This window comes from Plutella xylostella, chromosome 10 (assembly GCF_932276165.1).
Source record: "Plutella xylostella chromosome 10, ilPluXylo3.1, whole genome shotgun sequence".
NCBI lineage: Eukaryota > Metazoa > Arthropoda > Insecta > Lepidoptera > Plutellidae > Plutella > Plutella xylostella.
This window is the reverse complement of record NC_063990.1, coordinates 9,299,823-9,318,360: the sequence shown is the minus strand read 5'-3', so window position 1 is coordinate 9,318,360 and position 18,538 is coordinate 9,299,823. Positions and strand designations below refer to the sequence as shown.

The 18,538-nt window shown below is 39.5% G+C and overlaps 1 protein-coding gene across 3 annotated transcripts in view; it reads left to right on the top strand.

Annotated features, from left to right (window-relative positions):
* The first annotated feature begins 3,500 nt into the window (after positions 1–3,500).
* Positions 3,501–18,538, top strand: part of LOC105383690 (serine/threonine-protein kinase NLK) — an 89,296-nt gene continuing 74,258 nt past the window's right edge. For 2 of the 3 annotated variants that reach the window (XM_048623312.1, XM_048623313.1), the window contains exon 1: positions 3,502–4,065. In XM_048623312.1, the coding sequence (XP_048479269.1) occupies positions 3,872–4,065 (194 nt within the window). In that variant the 5' untranslated portion in view covers positions 3,502–3,871. Of the gene's footprint in view, positions 4,066–18,538 lie in introns of all 3 variants that reach the window. The other variant, XM_048623311.1, reaches the window with a different exon arrangement.

Below are 18,538 nucleotides of genomic sequence, written 5' to 3'. Positions count from 1 at the left end.
AGCTGTCAAACTTATCAAAGGCGACTTCATCAAATTGGCGCGAAATAAAGTTTTAAAATCTTGAATCTTATAAGCTTATTCATTATAAAATAACTATCATCATATCGAGTTACTATCCCGCAATGTTGTGCAGATGCGTTATGTTCGGAAAGATACAAATACAAATACAAAAATACAAAAATTGTTTATTGTCTTAACAAAGATTTCTTAATAACTAGTAATTTGAAGCCTCCTTTTAGGTGTTGGAAACGCCTGTGCCAGGAGACTCCGCTCTTCCTGTATATCATCTAGTTTAAACTTAAGCGTTTATTACTGATTAACAATTTTTGGTTTTGCATGCAATAGATTAAATTTTTAGGAAAGAAAAGGAGGACATATGTTACCAAGTGATAAAACTGTTCTAAAAAAGGGCTTGTGAAATAATTATTATCCGTCTATCCGTGTTTGTGAAAATCATTATAACTAATTTCAGAAAGAACATAATGTAAATAAGGATTAGGCATTTAATAAATACAATAAAAGAGTTACACACTGATTTAACTTTTATTTATCCTTTCCGTTTAAACACACTGCTATACAAAAAATATAACACATTAGTAATCCACACAATGAATGCTGGTTGAGTTGTTAGTTGAAACTAAATAATGGTAGTATAGTATACTAAGTATTCTATTATTTGTGAGGGTGTCAGTACCTGCACCTAGCTCACTCGAATGGAGCCTTTGTGCATATCGCCTTAAGGTCTAAACTCCACTCCTAAGCTTGGACCATTTCCTACCACGCTGGTCCTCTGCAGGTTTGTGGGTTCGAAAATCTAGATATGCAGGTTTTATCACGATGTTTTCATTCACCGTAAGAGCGACGGTATGTACGTACACTGTGCATAAATTCCAAAGTAGTTACTCATTGGTGACAATATCTAGATCTGGAGTTTCATTTTTAGTGTTCACACTGCTATACAAAGTTTCTGAAGGCCACTCAACAGTATACACTGAATCATTTTGTTGTATGATGCTGTCCTCTACGTTTCCAACCAAGTTACTGTTACGGTCATAGTCTTGGTGTCTGTAAAAAGAAAAAACATAGCTGTTATCTAAGCAAACAAGCATACATTTCGTAAAAAATAAGTTTGTAAACAGTAAACAAACTAACCTCTGAATTAGCTGCTCTTTGAGACCGCTTATTTATGCGCCTCTTTTCCTTAATTCAGCTTTCAAAGCATGCGCAACTGCACATTCATCGATAAATAATCCATATTTGCGATAATTTCGCGAAGAGATCACTTTTCAACAGGGAAATGAACGAAAATATAATTTATCACGAAGCCCGCCAAACAAATTATATGAAAAGTAAAATGTCACTTAACCTCAGTCAACACCAGCGCCCCTAGCGGCAAATTCACACGCGTTAGCCCCCATTGCAACGAGCATGCAACGAGCATAGAACAACGCGGACTCGTGTGACCATTCACACTCAATGGCAACGAGGGATGAGACAGGGTAAAAGTTCCAGTGACATATGGAACGTCAACGGCAGATGGAACTTTTTCATTGCTCGTGAGTATACCAATAGAGTACCTTCCACATCACACCAGCACCAGACCAATAATATTTTAGTCTATGGCGCTGACGACATAGTTATCATGAGGGAATCTTTGCAAGAATTCAGATTCAGTGATGGGTAGCTATGTTTCATGGCCTCAACTTAACTTAATGCTGCTTCCCAACATTTAGGGCTGTGTCATGGAAGTACAAAAAAGGCGCAAGGAATCTCACTAACTAAAAAACGAGGCACAACCATGGATCTGGACAAAACAAAACTATCTTGTAGGATGCTTGTAGGTAAAATAACTACGTTTATGACGGTGATGAAGGAACAATATGAAAACGCCCGGCGCATGGCCATTTCGCCATAAGTAACATTCGTACCTATGTCTTTTAATAAATAGTATAGGTACTGCTTGCCATTCATACAAATATTCCTTCCAGGCGCCATACATCATGTTATTATAGTTTCTTTATCTGCGCGCATTATAAGTAAATATAAGTGGTGCACGTTTAAGGTTCGATTTAGTGCTGCGATATTAGGTATGGTTCATATAAGGCCTTTACACCAGAGCGGTTTCCCTTCTCCGTAACCCGATTATTAGGTATTTTTTAAGCCTTTGTTCCCAGCCAGTCACACCTCAACCAGTCAAGGCAGCTGAGGCTAGTTGGCTACTTTCTGTCCATGTTCACCGTATGACCACAGAAACGGGAGCGGAGTTAATTATGAAATCTCCATGGATTTTACTCACAATTTTCTCTAGGGGGCAGCCAGTAAGTCTGACGACCCACATTTTTTCTGATAATGTCCAAGCCATTCGATTCCGATCTCTTTTATCTGACATTAGCGGCAAAATTTAAAATTTGGTCACCATGGAAACGAATAACAAGATTTAGTTAGTCCCTCATTTCACTAGGTGGCAGCACCCCCGCGTTAGAGCACTGCGCCGAAAAATAGTATATCGAGAAAGGTTAGGTAGGTAGTCCCTTTGCGGTTTGCTTGGCTCGACTAGGCGTAGGCGAGGCTCAGAGAAATACCATGCAGTACCTACGTCAGTAAATAATAGTAAAAAAACAAGTTACAATACACTCTCATTATTTAATAAACTATCATAATTCAGTTCCCCGGGTACAGAACAGGCAGGCAGCGGTTTACAATACAAAATACAAATACAAAAACGTTTATTCATTTGCCAAAAAGTTTTTCAGTAAACTAAGCTTGACCCCTTCTTTTAAGTACATAAGCACCTGTGCCAGAAGAGGTCACTCTTTCTTAACAAAGTAATTTAGCCAAATTTTGACATAATTTAATTCTTATAAGTATTAAGTACAATGAAACGGTTAAACAATTTTAGTTTTTAATCTTAAATTTAAACAATAAAAGGTACGCTTAAAATTATTCTCAATATATCAAAGGTACTTAGCGATTTTTTATTCTTACCTGACAAGGTGACAAGCTTACAACGAACAAAATTAAATTTAAGTAGGTAGCATGAAATAATTAAATTTATATCTTGCCTAGGTAGGTATTTCATTTTTATCGGTTTTGCCTTAGATATTGTTTTTATTATTTTAATACTTGTAATGTAAAATATAAAAAATAAGATCTATTGATTAATTTTTTCCTTAAAGCTAAAAATAGTAAACTATGTGTTTAATCAGCAAAAACGGTATTTTATCTACTACAGACAGGTTGTACAACAACAACAACAACGGTTGTACAACTTGCAGTTATTTTCTATTACATCTTGAATTTGTTTAATATTTGGATCACGTTTATCAGTCAATAAAGAAAATTATAAACTTTTAACGAGTAGTGAAGTACGCGGGCAACAGCTAGTGTTGAAATGAGCGAGCTAGGCGCAGTGCTCTAGTTCAACGGGAAGCAGCTGTTCAGCGCGTCGTCCGCCATTGTTGCACACTATCTCGCTCTCGCTTGCTCTTCGTTGTCGTTTTTTTTTCTCTTTCTCTTTCAGTCTCGCTCGATTCGTGTGGCGTGAGGACGTTGCTGCGCGTCGAGAATTTAAATATTTCACGGTTCCAACCTCTTTGTCCAGAGAAATTGGACTCGTGGCGACTGATACAAACAGTTTCACTTCGTAGTACCGATTAATTCAATTCATAAAAGCCAAACCCAGTGAAATAAGCGTGTGTTCATTATCCCGTGAGTGCGTTCAGTGGTTCCCGCAGTCGATCGAGCATGAATAATAAAGAAGTAAACGTGATAGTATCGTGCGTTCGGCCGGTGTGCGGGTCCGGCGCCTGGTGAGGGAGGCTCGGCCGGGGCTGGGTGCGTGTGATGCGTCCGCGGTGACGGCAGCGGGTGGATGGCGGCCGTGGGAGGCCCCGCGCGGCACTCTCGCGTCTCCATGAGTGTGTCCATGTCTCTGATGCAGGGTGGTGCGGGCGCTCCGCAGGGCGCCATCCTGGCGGCGGCGGCGCCCTACTACCAGGCGCCGGCCATTCCCCAGGACGTGCAGCCTGACCGCCCCATCGGCTACGGAGCCTTCGGTGTCGTATGGTAAGCACCACAATCCACTATTGTTCGCATTATTTTAGTAAGGCGGACGGCATACAATAACAAGGTATCCAGCATTGTTCAGATGAATGAATGAGCCGGTTTTGTTGAAATTTCAATGGGTGAAGTTTTTAAAGCGTCGTCGTCGTTGGCAGTTGAATGTACCGGGGAAATTGAAGGTAGTCCTTTCCTTTGACATGGATGTAAAATAATTAACACGGCTCAAAATCAAAATAGTTACCTACCTATCTAACATCTCGTTGGTGGACATTGTGAACAAGTTATTTAATATTCATTCAATGTCATTTATGTTTTACTTTACAATAACAGCTTAATTCCAAGTTCACGCAGATTTTTTGTCGACCTTGTAGAGAGGTGAGGTAGGTGCCTATGGTATAATTTCGTTTTGAAATTGGATATTTAACTTATTTATAAATTATAATATCACGCAATCTGCCTATTTTTAATTTAGGAAGACCATAATGATTCATTTTTCCTAATTAAATCTAAATATTACCTAGGTACCTATTATAAAACATTATTTTACAATAAAATTGCACGGTCAAAATATTTCGCATTTATAATTTAAAATTTTACCTACACCGACCTAAGTATAGGTAGGTAGGTTACCCATACTCATATAGGTGGTACTACCTTTTTTGGCATAAGATTTATTTGCCTAATCTCGTATTGCATAGTAACGTTTGGTCAAAGTCTCGTTACGCCGAAAATCGTATGGCATAAATCTCGTTTAGTAAAAAGTTATTTCGCATAACATTGTTTAGCCTAATAATGGTATGGCCAAATCTTGAATAGCCTAATAATGCTATGGCATAGGTTTATACAAAGTAATAATATTCGTTTGGCTTTAACTTTGACGGAGCGTCTCCCTACATAGCGCAAACTGGTGCCTTGTATTGTTTCCTCTGTTTGGAAAACGCTCCGCTCCGCTTCGCTGCGCTCCGCTTTGGTTTTGATGAACATGTGCACCTAACACGCTCCTCCTCGCTTTGCACGTCGTCGCACCTATTTTTAGGTTTCGATCTCATGGGGTTTGTAATAATTATATTGGTCGTTAACTTTCGATTTTTTGATCATACAATATCGTGATTTTCGGGATGTAGGAGAAAAATACCACAATTTGTACATTTACTACATACTTGAATTTATTATTTATTAAGATAACATTAGGAGAAACAAGATTATACATAGGTATAGACGAACATAAATTTGAGCAAACGAAACTTAGGTGTTTAAAGATTGTGCCTAAAGAGTTTTAGACGAAACGAGCCCTATGCCACATAAGTCTTGGCAAAGTGATGGTTCGGCCAAAAAAGTTTAGACCATACGAGTTATGCGAAATGAGTTTTGGTCAATAAAGATTATGCGAGATGAGCGGAACCCCATATAGGTACCTAGCAGTATCAACAGGATCAGTGTGATAAGAGATCAGCTAGATGATCCTATGAGAGATTCATCGACGAGTTCACAATGGTTGTCTAGCAATATCAATGTCAGATTGAAAAGTTTCTGAATCAAAATGCGATGTTAGCTATGTTAAACTATAAAAAATGAGGTTAAAGGAAATACGTCTTATTGAGTGGAATTTCAAACCATTAATTGAGTTTGAGTCAATAATTTAAGGTTAGCACTTCGAAGTAGAAAAAAATATCTATAATTCGATGGGTTACCATTAAAATTTGACTTTGTACCTTCAGAATCACCATGAATATCGTCGCAGTTATTACAAAATGTTCTGTAGGTAGGTATTCATCTAAAAATATATTTTTTACGTTGAATCTATAGATAAGTACTAGGCATTACTGAAAACCAAATGTCGTTTTTTCGATGACAAATCTTTTTACAATATCAAAATTTTAACATCGACATGACTGCTGTCCACCGTGAACAGTTGAATTTCTTACTGAATCCTCAATACTCCCGAAGTCCTCATACAACCTTCAGGTTTCCGCCGTTTCCACGACACCGCTAACAAAGGAACTAACAAGGCCGTCAGAGATGAAATGCCACGTCACACGTCGCGCTCTTGAGGATTGAGCAAACATTTGTCCATTGTTAGTGGCACAATGTCAGTGGACAGTAATTGTTGTAGTCTGCAGTGTTAAACACTATCTCAATTGGCAGAAAATTATGGAAAATATATCTCTAGTAGTTACTGGTAATATTTAGATTGTAAGTAGGTACATGGAAATGAAGGACCTATTGATTCACATCAAAATTATAACTAGGTAAGTATAGGCACCACAAAAAGCCGCGAGCTGTCTATAATGCCCAACCTGTCAATATTCAGTTTAGTATTACTTATTATTAATTATGATTCATTATAGGTAATGTTGTTTTGTTGAAATAATAATAGACAATGAAAATATTTCAGAAAATTCTATCACTAAAAAGGTTGGAAACCTTAAATAAATTACTTTTTTTAGTACTGAGTGCTGGGATGAGAAATATTACAAAATCCATTTCCACTGCCGAATTTCCAATGATTGGTAAATTCGATGTTTTAGTGCAAGTAGAGTAGAGCACTCAATGAATGTATAAGTTGTATACTGTACCTATTCGTTATACAGGTGTTGCAAAATTGGTATACTAAGCCAAAAGCCATTTACATATTATTCACCTTTTGCCTAAATGCCTTACATAAACCTTACATGCCTTAAACATTGTTTAAAGAATACCAGATGATACTGAACAATTTCTTCTTTCGTGTCAGTGTGAATGCATGTTTATATATACATATTTGTCCAGACCAAAAAGAAGCCACTTTGATAGCATTCTGGTTGGCCTGGAGTAAGTCGTCCCGAGTGCAATAAGTGAATAAATATCGATTTAGCATGATTTTCAAATATAGCATCAACACCATACATTTCTGTTAACAGATCCTTATGCCAGGTAAACAAAGTTGGTTTTCCCTTGAAAACTATCAAATTTATGTCAAATAAAAGTCTCGTGCATAATATTCCAAAGTATAGTGCTGCCAGCATCCGTCTCCACCAAAAGTCCACGAGGAGTTACGAATCAAGGTGCCATGGTCAGTGGCAAGTCAAATAGAACAAAAAGGCACGTCAAAAGCTTCAATAAATATTTCGCTATTGCAACAAAAACCGTGAATAATCGGGACCGTTACTCATATTTTCCAGTGTCCATTAGCATCAAATTCGCGTCACAAGTTACACTAAACTATCACGTAAAACTTTTCAACATGTGCACCAAAGTTTGTGATATCGCTGTTGCGGCCCTAATCATACCAACTGCATGGTTAGTTGGTTTGTAAACACGTGGTGTTTGCGCAGCCAGCGCCGCGTATTCGATCCAACGCGAACGACATAAGAGCCATTTTCAATATTAATGTTCTCGCCAATCGAATGCACATTGCGTCTCACGAGCGGGCGAGCAATTCGTTGGAAAACGCTCCGTGTACCAAGGAATTAAGCTTCCATTTCCTCGGAGACTGCTGGGTACGTTTATTAATTTTACTGTGGACCTTATCATTTTAGTGTAAGGTCGATTTTGAGGTGTAACGTTCGGTTGAGTGTGGGGTAGTAGTAGTAAAGTCGGAGGTATGGGTGGGTGCTCCGCGGGCGGCGGCGGCGGCGGCGTGCGTGGGCCGGCTGCCCCTCGGCGCGTCCTCGCCGTGTGTGAACGACCGCGTCAAGGGGAGGCGCGCCTGATTATTCCGAGCCCGCGTCGTCGATCAGCGGTCGAGGGCCTGCACCAGACTCCGCTTCGATCCGCTCCCAGTTCTCGACCGACCCAACTCTCCTTTTGAAGCAGACATTTTAAATCTTGCGCCAGACCCTTGCCTTGCAGGTCCTCTGTTTTAATATTCCGTCTGTCTGTCCGTAATGGGAGCAGTAAATTAATAAACATGGCCTTTTACTCAATACATCGAATATTCATAGCAGTCAAGGGTCTTTCAACGTTAGCCTGTCGGCATTTCTCCCTCGCAATGTCTAGTGTGGAGGTTTTTCAGCGAAGGCCGGTGTCGCAGCGCACTCTGCTCTGAGTTACAGTCCTGGGAGTAGAAAGCTGTAGCTAACGAGCAATTAGCAAAGGCATTCAGTTTATGATCATCTAACGACCAGACGCCAAAATGTTGGCCTTGGCTTGATTATGAGTGAAACGCCTACGCCTGTGACTGTGATTTGGAAATTGATGCCGAGAATTACTTAGGTTTATTGAAGCGTATTAATTAATGCTAATGGATCTATTGTTGGTCTAGATGGTACAAAGGAGAAACATTAAGTAATGTCTAAATCGTATTTATCTTGGTATGGAAAACGTTTCTCGTGTTATTTTATAGTGAGCGTGTAATCTAGCCAGACACAAGCGCTCTGTTTCAGGTCATAATCACAGTAAGAAGCTCCTTGTTGGAAACCTGTTCTAATATTTAATATTATTTGAAATATAATCCGAATATCAAATTAATACCGCTCGCAGCCGTCAGAGCTCCAACAAGGGTTCGGCTCTCAGCCTGATTGAACGGGAGGGCCTCGGCACGGATCAAACGCAATCCTATCTTTTTACACCGGTAATTGGGAAAATCACTAGCGAACTTTAAATTAATACTATCGAATATCCGTACGTCGAACTAGCATGTTACTTTCATCGCAGGTGGGATTCAGTAATAAATTGCGCTGAAATGTTTTAGCCTTTAAAACATCGTGGTATTTTTAAGATATATGACAAATAATAATAATAAGTTGCTATTTTGGATTCACGAAAGATGACCAAGGTACAATAAAAAAGAAAAAAGTTATAGGTCTAGCAGTTAAGCGAATCAAATTCTAAATCCCAATTGAATACTTTACCTAATATGTTCACTTGTTCAGTCATCTTAAAACGAACAAAGAAGGTACATGGTACTTACATTGTGTAGTTGTACAACACATAAACTAAACAAAAAGCTCCTGTTGCTTATTGCTGTTGCTAACATATCTACTGGATTTTAAAATAATCTGTCTGGCATCGTAATTATTGTAAGGTTGCTCAAAATATTTCCTAACTTATTAAAGAAAGCATAGTACAAACTAGCCGCGCCCCGGACGCACCCGGCTCCCAATAACTCATAGCTAATTACTCTCCCCACGTTGCCGCCTCACCCATCTTGTACCTACTGAGTTCACCAAACTATTATGTACATATAGTTTATAGCAAACATAAAAAAGAACATTAATGTTTGGCGAAGCTTCGATTTTTAGACGTCGAACTAGCGTACCTAAGTATGACGTAGCTGCCTCTATGAGGTAGGACGTAGCATACGGCCAACAAAGAAAAAACCTCTAATATCAATATATTTTATTAATTAAACGTAACATTTACAAATAAATAATCATTGTGATATTCATAATCCACATTCTACATACCGTTAACGAATACCCAACATTCGTAATAATTGTGAAATTGAACAGGTGTGCCTTCCTTGTTTTTTCCAACACCAACAAAGACTGCATTGTAGATCCGTGATATTCATATACTTGGTGGGTATAAAGGCTCTATTCTACCTGCTTTCAGGTAAACGCCCAGCTTAGCCAGGTAACATTCAGATAGTATAATAAGAAAACGTTCTTCGCCGAAATATCAATGCCAAAATTTTACTTCGGATTGCAATACTGAATAAAATAGTATTGTTAGGTACTTAAATCTTTTCTACAATTTAAAATGACATGGTACCAATTCTACATATAATTATGGATTCGACTGTACTAAATTCATTGAGAAAAGTAATACCTAACGACAAACAAAGCGTGCTTGCGATGTATTTACAATCGATGTTACCTGAAATATTGTGCAATGCTGAAACTGCTAGGTAATTATGTCAAAGATGGCAGCCGCTAAGCTAGAACTGGGAGAATGTGTTAGGTAATTACAGTTAATGATTGTGCCTCGTTCTACCTCCCCCGCGGCAGGGTCGCGCTACTCTACGCTAGTGCTCTGCTGGTGACCTGGTTGTTCAGACTGCATGCCGAATGCTCCTAGTCTTTCTATAGCACACGCTAGTACCTACATCTTCGCTCGTCAGTTTTCATCATTCAAACGTCACTTTCGCTTTTCTTGCCCGCATTTGCCATTCATAAATAACCATATAGACCGTAGAAGATTACTGTCGGTACTTGCTGTCAAAAGCATGGCACTTTTTGTCAAGCTCAGTGAGGCCAGGTCCCTCTAATTTTATCGGAGGCTGGCTATTTCGCTCTTTGAGGTCCAGTTGCAAGGCAACCGTTAATCACGGTCGTTTTTGCCGCATCACGACTGGCCGCATAAAAACAAACCTTGTACACCACTGAGCACGACTATTCAGCTGTAGCGTGGTATTTTGCACTGGACAGATATTTTACTTCGTCTCTGATTACTAAGCTACGGGATTAAGAGAAACGGGCAGGTTGGTTTGTGACAGCCAAGAATCTTCCATTGCTATCTAATGCTGATTCTTATAATTCCGATTAGTTGTTGTTATGTTAGGATTGCCATAGAAATGGGCATTTAAAAATACCAACTTGTGTAAGCTAGCAAGCTTTCCTTATTCACAAAGGACTTGCGATATTAATTTTATATTAATTTCGCCTTAAACCTGCTGTTAGCATATGTACTCGTTTTATAGTAGTTGCGAGTGTATCGGTCTTGATTGATTGGCTCCAAGATGGATCCGAAGCCACGTGAGGGGACGGCCTTACACTCGCTCCTAATAACCGGCGCCGTGAGACGCTGACGCGACTTGATTGACCGATATCGAATTACTACCAGACAAATTGCATCTCTCGCTTCACTTTCTAGAACGATTCCTCTTCTAGATTACATGTAGTTGCGACGCTACGACACGCGTGCAATATTGACGCTCCTCGGTAATTCTGCTTATCGAGTTTGGCCGTCCGGGATTAGGTTCTTGATTGCAGATGATTTGAATTGGAAGGTGGACATCTCGAGATCATCTTCTCGTTTATTTATTCGGTATGTACTGATATTTAAATGATACGTTGATGTTACTTATAAATAATATCAGAGTTCACAAAAACAATATGGAAATATGTACAATATATCTTCTTATGACCTTGCCAATATCGGTCAGTCTGACCTATGCGCAGTTCAATCACATCTGCCCAGTGAGTTACTAATCGGCTGTTCGAACGTCGATCAAGGTTGTCCTTACCGGTCTACGTTAGAAATAGGACTGAAATCTTGGAGGTACCTCCGTTTGAAATTGTCATGTACGTTTAATAAAATATGTAATTTAATCTTTATACAAATATTTTCATTAATTTAAAAATAAATTCATTAACCTCATTAAAATTCATTTGCCACAAACCTCAACCCTGAAATAGAAGCAGTTATAGTTTTATTGATAGTTAATATATACCGTCGTATACTTACATATTTAGCTCACGTAAACTTTGGCACAGCGTATGAAACTAAATGTTAGCTCTATCCGGTCTGAAAAAAAACCGGGTTCAATCAACTAAATATGATTTTTATTTAAAAAAAATATTAGCCGTGAGCTCCAGTCTCACTGTCATTGACATTCAGGATAACTTGAACGTTTCACGTTTAAAATAGAACTTAATATAAGGTTTATTGTTGACGCTTAAACGATTTTGCGTGTAGCGTGAAACTGACAACACATAAATTATACGCGGTCATTAAATTTGGATTTTTTGTATCTCTTTGTGTGTTGGTATGCAAGTCATAAACAGCTCAGCTGGCAGATATATTATGTGCATACGGGAACATGTATTCGTTGCAATATCGTACACTCATGTATGGTATGCTACTTCTCTGTTCTCGTAACCTCGTTACTAAGTCGACTCGGCATTAAACGACAATCCCATTATTTAAACCGTATTACTCGCCAATAACATCGTGCTGTAATAACATTCATTGTAATCGATCATCAACTGGCTTGTGAAATCGTGACTGTATCCAATATGTTAAGTTAGCAATTAACATTGAATTGGTAGAGAATACTTGTTTTGGTAGAGTAGCGATTGTTATTCCGAGCGCTAGGCGGGAGGGGGGTGAGGAGTGCGGGCGGCGGGGGTGGCTCTCTCATACCAACGTTCCACCGAAACCTTTTTCTGTCTCTACTAACAATGAAATACCTGCTTTTGAGAGTTAACTATTTCATTTATCCAGCTAGCGCACTGTCCCTGTTGGTGTGTGCCAATACATATAGATATAGATTTAATAACAATCATGTATATAGATTTATTTTCTTGTAGATCTAGCAAAAATATTTTATAATGAATTGTAGGCTAACGATTTAAGTCCAGGGGCGGGTGCAGTATAATTGAAGCCGAAGCCTCACCCAGCCCCGGCCCACACGCCCCGGCCCCGCACACACCCAGTCCGCTATCTGCCAAAAGAATACACTATCCGTCCACTAAACCCGAATTTAGATTATTCAGACACGTCCCTGTTTTACTGGCAGCGACCACTCTACAAAGCATCGCTTTAACGAAAGCGCCCGTGTTACCGGAGAAATATTGCCCGACTAAATCCCAATATGTTGAAACAAATATCAGTTTTTGCTGAAAACGAAAGTGTATCACAAAGTTAGCAGCAAAAATTTCCAAGCTCCTGTTATATTGGTGAACTCCAGCCATTCACCGCGATTCCCTTTTCGTCGCTTCGGTTTTATATTGTACAGCTGCGACAAAATAATCTATCGAGGCACTGGGTGAATGTAAGCTTTGTTGCCATGTGCTGAAGGCTGAATTACGTGAAATTATGAATTTTGCTGGCATCCAGTGAGTTCGTGGGACCGCACACACCAGTGCGGGCCCGGGGCGTCCTTCCAACACTCATGTCCGTCAATCAATCACATCCTAATCCCATTTCCGAACGAGAGTAAATAATTTTTTAACAATACAACCCGACGTTTGTAATCATAGTATTGTATAACAATTTGTACGGCTTTATTTATGGATGAAAATATGATTTGCCTTTACATATATCATAAATAAATCGAAATAAAAAATTCAAAACTAAGAAAATTACTACTAACTAATTTTCAAATCAATTCTATGTGACCGTAAAAATACCCGCACTTTTTTGAAATTAGTGCTGTTAAAAACAAATCCGAATCATGCCAACGGCATCAGCTTGAAAATATAATTATGCCACCATGGTACAACATAATCATAAAGTAACTAAGTAGGTAGGTGCCAAATTGAGCTGCTCCTAGACCAGACCGACTGCTCTCACCGGTTTTACGTCGATCGCTCCACTCACCTTGTTCTCTTTTCATTTAAGTTTTATAATTACACCCAGTTTCTTTCAAACGAACACTATATATTACACCATAGCCTTGTGAAAGATTGCACACTGTCTCTAACAAGAATACGAGTATTTTACTGGTGCCATATTATGTTAGTATGATTATATTGTATGGAAACATAACCTTTCGGGTAAAAAGCGACAAGAGTCCACGATAGCTATAACTTTAAACATTTAAGCTGATTATTTGTCCATCAAAAAATATAATAATATTTGCCTTTTAAATGGATATCCATATACATACATACGTGTGGCTCAAAGTGAGGCACCATAAGTGATATTAAGTTGTTCGTGTGTAATCTAAGGTTGTAAGGTAAAGTAGAATGGCTTTCGAGTCTGCCCGAGCACAGCACCCGAGGGTCTATTAAATTATCAGTGACTCCAGAACCCTCTGGCTGCTGCAGCAATACAATTTGAAAGCTCCTCCACTTTTTGAGTACTAACTGATTGAATTTATAGCTGAGTACGTACAATGTCTTAACTGATATGTGAGGTAGTTTAATACACATACATACTACATACTATATACTATACGTAGGTATTTAAGACTCCAATATACTGGGGACTACGAGGTCCTTAATAGTCCCGAACCCAAGCTGAATTTTTTCCAAGATATTAGGATATGAGTGCCACTTAGAAACTCTGTCGCCAATTATCTATTATTTTGGAGTTCAATAAATAAATATATGAACAATTATGCTTCGTTGCTGGTCTTATTGTTTACTAAGTATGTATTCTTCATAGTGGTTTGGCGACATCATTTCATTCACAAAAGAGGATTATCATCTGTATTTAATGTTGAGTAAATTCAAAGGACGTGTTACTAACGTTTTTTGAGAGGTGTTGAATTACAATGGCTGCAATTAATAATTAAGAACAAGAAGCATGACGCTATAAATAATTGTACTTATAATGATAACGACGGCGCTAACGAACAGAACCAAATTAAAGTTAATAAATTTTGAAAGTGAGATATCCATAAAGTGGAAAACTGTAGTTGTTTGGTCTGATTTAGTAATTCAGCTCAGCAGTCGCGAGGCGGAACCGGCATTGTTCATTATACAATCGTTATCACGTAAGTTCATTCAAAATGCTTATTGTTATCTATAGAAATAATTGTATGTAATATACCTCTGAAATTGAATCTACAGTTCGTTAGGAAATACTAAATGTGGTCAAATCCTACTGTTCCCGTATGACAGGTTTATTCCATGAATGTGCCCCGTCCGCGTCCTCACGCAGGTATTTTTGTATGCATGGAGCGTGACCCAAGTTTCCGTTTTCGGTCCCCATGTATAACATTTACACAACGTCAAATTGCCTACCTGGCTGCTTGCAAAATACGACCTTCCTGCAAGCTCGTGCATTGTCGAGACCACCTTCATTAATATGCCAAGTTACGTTGAAATAGCTGTTCTTTTGCCTGCAAAAAGAATTCAAAAAGGTTGTCAGGTTTTCCATATTTAAAGAGCAAAGAAATACAACTACATACGTATATGTATACAAGTAACCACGCACTCCGTATGACGTTAAACGAATGAGGTTAACGCTGAGTAAAGCCAAAAAACATTTCCAGGAAGTGGGAATGCTGTCGTGAAATAAGCACCTTACTACTTCAACTAATAGCACCTTCTGATATTTGTGGCATTTTGACGTTGAAATATTCTTTTGATAATAAGCACTTACCTAAGTACACCTCATCCTCACGACTACACACCGTTAGGTGGCCGGATACCATTCCATGATGGCTGGCGATATAGCGCGTGACATCACCGTCACCGAAACATAGACACAAGGTCATTGCCGCAAAATGAGCCTTCAAGTTTTAATTAAAAAACTCCCGCAGGAGCATTCTGGGCGGGAGTAGTTTCAGTAAAGCGACAGTGCTCGGCGTACATGGCATTCCTTGAATATGCGACGTACGATCTCGACGTCTGTTTGAGACTCTGTAGTATACATAAATAGTCAACGTAACCTCTTGTGAATTCTTTTGAAATCCCGAGAGTCTCATTGAATATTCCTTGTGCTGAACGGCTTTCTCTGCCGAAAAAATACCTATGTACACCTACGTATTTCCTAACAACATTTCATGAGATATCAGTAGTGTGTATTATGGCATGGCCGTAGCTCTGTCCCCACTGCGAGCTGGGAGGAAATTCGTGAGATGACATGGCGCGGCGCCCGCCTGCATCCGCCGCCGGTACGCGTGGAATCCTTAATTTAACTGCTCGGGCCGGGCCGGAGATGCAGCGTCGAATGAGCTTCCCTCCCGTGATTGCATTCGCACTCCTCCGCTCCGAATTATTATAGCAGCCTTATCTTTGAGCTGCCTGTGACTCGGGTCCGCAGCGAGCGCTCTATAGTCTGCGAGCTCTGAGACTGTTTATGACTTGAGCATTAACAACTGTACAGATGTTTATTGATCGTGAATCATGATGATTGTTATCTATCATAATGCTGTGAATACTTCTAAAGACTTTTATTACTATTTAAGTTTACTAGCAATTTATATGTCTTTGTTTGCTTTATCTGTAAGTTAATTATTTTGTTTTATTGTTTCAGGTATGTATCCGGTTTTTTTAAACGGGATGAAGTATTTTAATTTCGGTGTCATTTAGGTTGAGTAAGTAAGTAAATAACGTCTACATTTTAATTACCGCTGGAAGATTGAAGAGGAAGTGAAGCGAGAGCTCGTCTGGCTGCGTCATCGTTTGAAACATCAAACACACTTTAATCGCAGCTCGTTTAAGCCTATTTCTTTTGGAAAATGTACCCCTTTTTCTCCCGTAATCATTTAATAGGTACGAGAGGGTGTTTAATTAATTGTTCCCACCTCCCACGCTCACCCGACCATTCATTACCGAGGTCTCTGTAATTACGCCGGCTCACAATCAGGTCCGACGGGATCTCGAGACTCCATACAACATGGAACCGGCTGCAGACGGTTCCGGCTCGGGCTCCTGTTACCGGGTGTAGGGTTTCGACACGACCCGCGCCGCCACGCAGCACCCACCCACAATAGAAACTTGCTGTAAAACCTCGCTCCGCCGCCTGTAATGGTATACTTGAAAGCTGCAGCCGTGAAACCTATAGTGCTGTATAACCTGTACCCACAGATTCTTAACAAACTTCCTTTGACTATGTTAACGAAGCCGTGGACGTGTGCAACCGAAAAATATTTCCTAGAAGTCACTGTGAGAACAAAGAGCGGGCTACGATCCTCGAAACGAGTTTTGTTTATCGGCGAGGCAGGGAATCTCGACTCCTCGTACCGAGGCGAATGAGTGTGGTTAAAAGTGCCTCGCTTAATCGGTCGATAGCTACACCCTACCTACTTCACCTCACAAGTTTGAAAGAGACGGGCTCAGTTGCCAACAGATAACTATTTAACGAGGAATCTGAATAGCGGCCTCTGGTCGATTGTAGTCATTAATAACGGGGTGACCCGCGATTTGAGCAGAGTTGCCTTGATTGATCGATGCAGGATGTCCCTGTGGTAACCCGCTTCGTTCCCTCTATTCAAATATGAATAAGGACCGTAAGTTACTTGTTGTAAATCGGTTCAAAGGTTTTACTGATTCAGCAATGTGTGGGAAATTACTGAATCACTAAAAATGATTTCAGCCTTTACTTCCACAAAAGTATATCATGTACCTATGTTGTATTTGTGTGATGAAATTACCAATATTTATGTGTGGTTTACTATATTTAAAGGCATGGAATGGGGCACAATGTAGGTACTTACATCCATTCCAGGCATCAAAGTGAACCACCATAGGGCTCCCACTCTCTTCCCACCCTCCAACAAGGTTCATTGAGCAGGACAGAGCGGTCGTGTTGAACAGGGCGCGTCTAGTGCCCCTAGCTGCTAGACTTCAGCATTATAGGTCGACGTAAGATGCTCCGCCCGTAGATTTTTGTCGCTTAACGTGATAAGATAGGGCCCATTACGTCGAGAGTGTGCCCACTCTGCTATTATTAGCACGGCGACCTGGTAAACAAGATTTGCTGTTAAACGCTTTGTTGCATACCTCGAAACCGTACAATGCTGTCGTTCTTGAATAACACTACGTTGTCCAATACAATACTCTTTATTTGCACCCATAGAACAACCTGGACTCGGGTTTGTTTGCACCAAAAGAAAAGGCGGCCTTATTACTTAAAGCAATCTCTACCTGACAACCTATCAGTTAAGTGCAACTCAATTTATGCCATGGTTTCATGAAGTTAAGATTTTATTTTTGGTATAGGGAATTTCATTAAAATTTTACAAAGTAGAAGAGAAAAAAATCTACAACATGTATAGATATGCAGTGAGTTAACATGTTTCTTACTATATTTTAAATCGTAAACACAATGTGCGCAAACTGCTCACAGTTTACATTTTTATCCGCGAGCGGAGTTCACAGAGCAAAAACAGCTTCGTGCAAATTCGATACGCTGCCCGCAGCTAGCTGAGGTCAGCGAACGCACATCTGGAGCGGGCCCCGGTTTTTACACCCTTAGGCCCGTTTCACATGAGCAGGAGGTTCACTCTAGATTTTCGAATACAATATGATTTCGGAGGGCTGTCATATGAATGCAAAGCGACTGATAAATCATTTTCGCGGAGCTAGAGTGACCTATTTTAACCTCACAAACGCAGACAATGACGACGCATTCAATAGCGTATGGCTTAAAATTATTGCAATTTCGAAGACTCTGCATGTTTATCGTAGTAGAAAACATTGAGCACTTTCGTTTGGTTTTCATTTTATTCATTTATAAATATTAATTTATTGTTTCGTATCACTGTGAATTGGGCTTTAGATCACACTAATACCCTAGATATTACTCGATCTCGGCTAAAGCAGAAAAATCATCATAGTACATGACTTCGTAACTACATTTTAAAGGTATTCTAGATAAACTTGTTTTTATTATCTTCACCTAATTTTAAATTCCATCCATGAAATTTTAAGTGATGAGATGAACCTTATCTGCGGTTGTCTAGCCCCGGATGTCAAAATACAAGTGAGTGTTATTATCTAAAACCATGTCATCCACTGTCCGAACTACTCCGAGCAGAGTCCAGGGATCGACCACCGACCATACAGTAATTTTATGGTCTCGAGTGGTCATTACTACGGCGTAGGACCATTACCTTAACACGCTTACCTGCCTCTAATGACATCGGACGCATGGA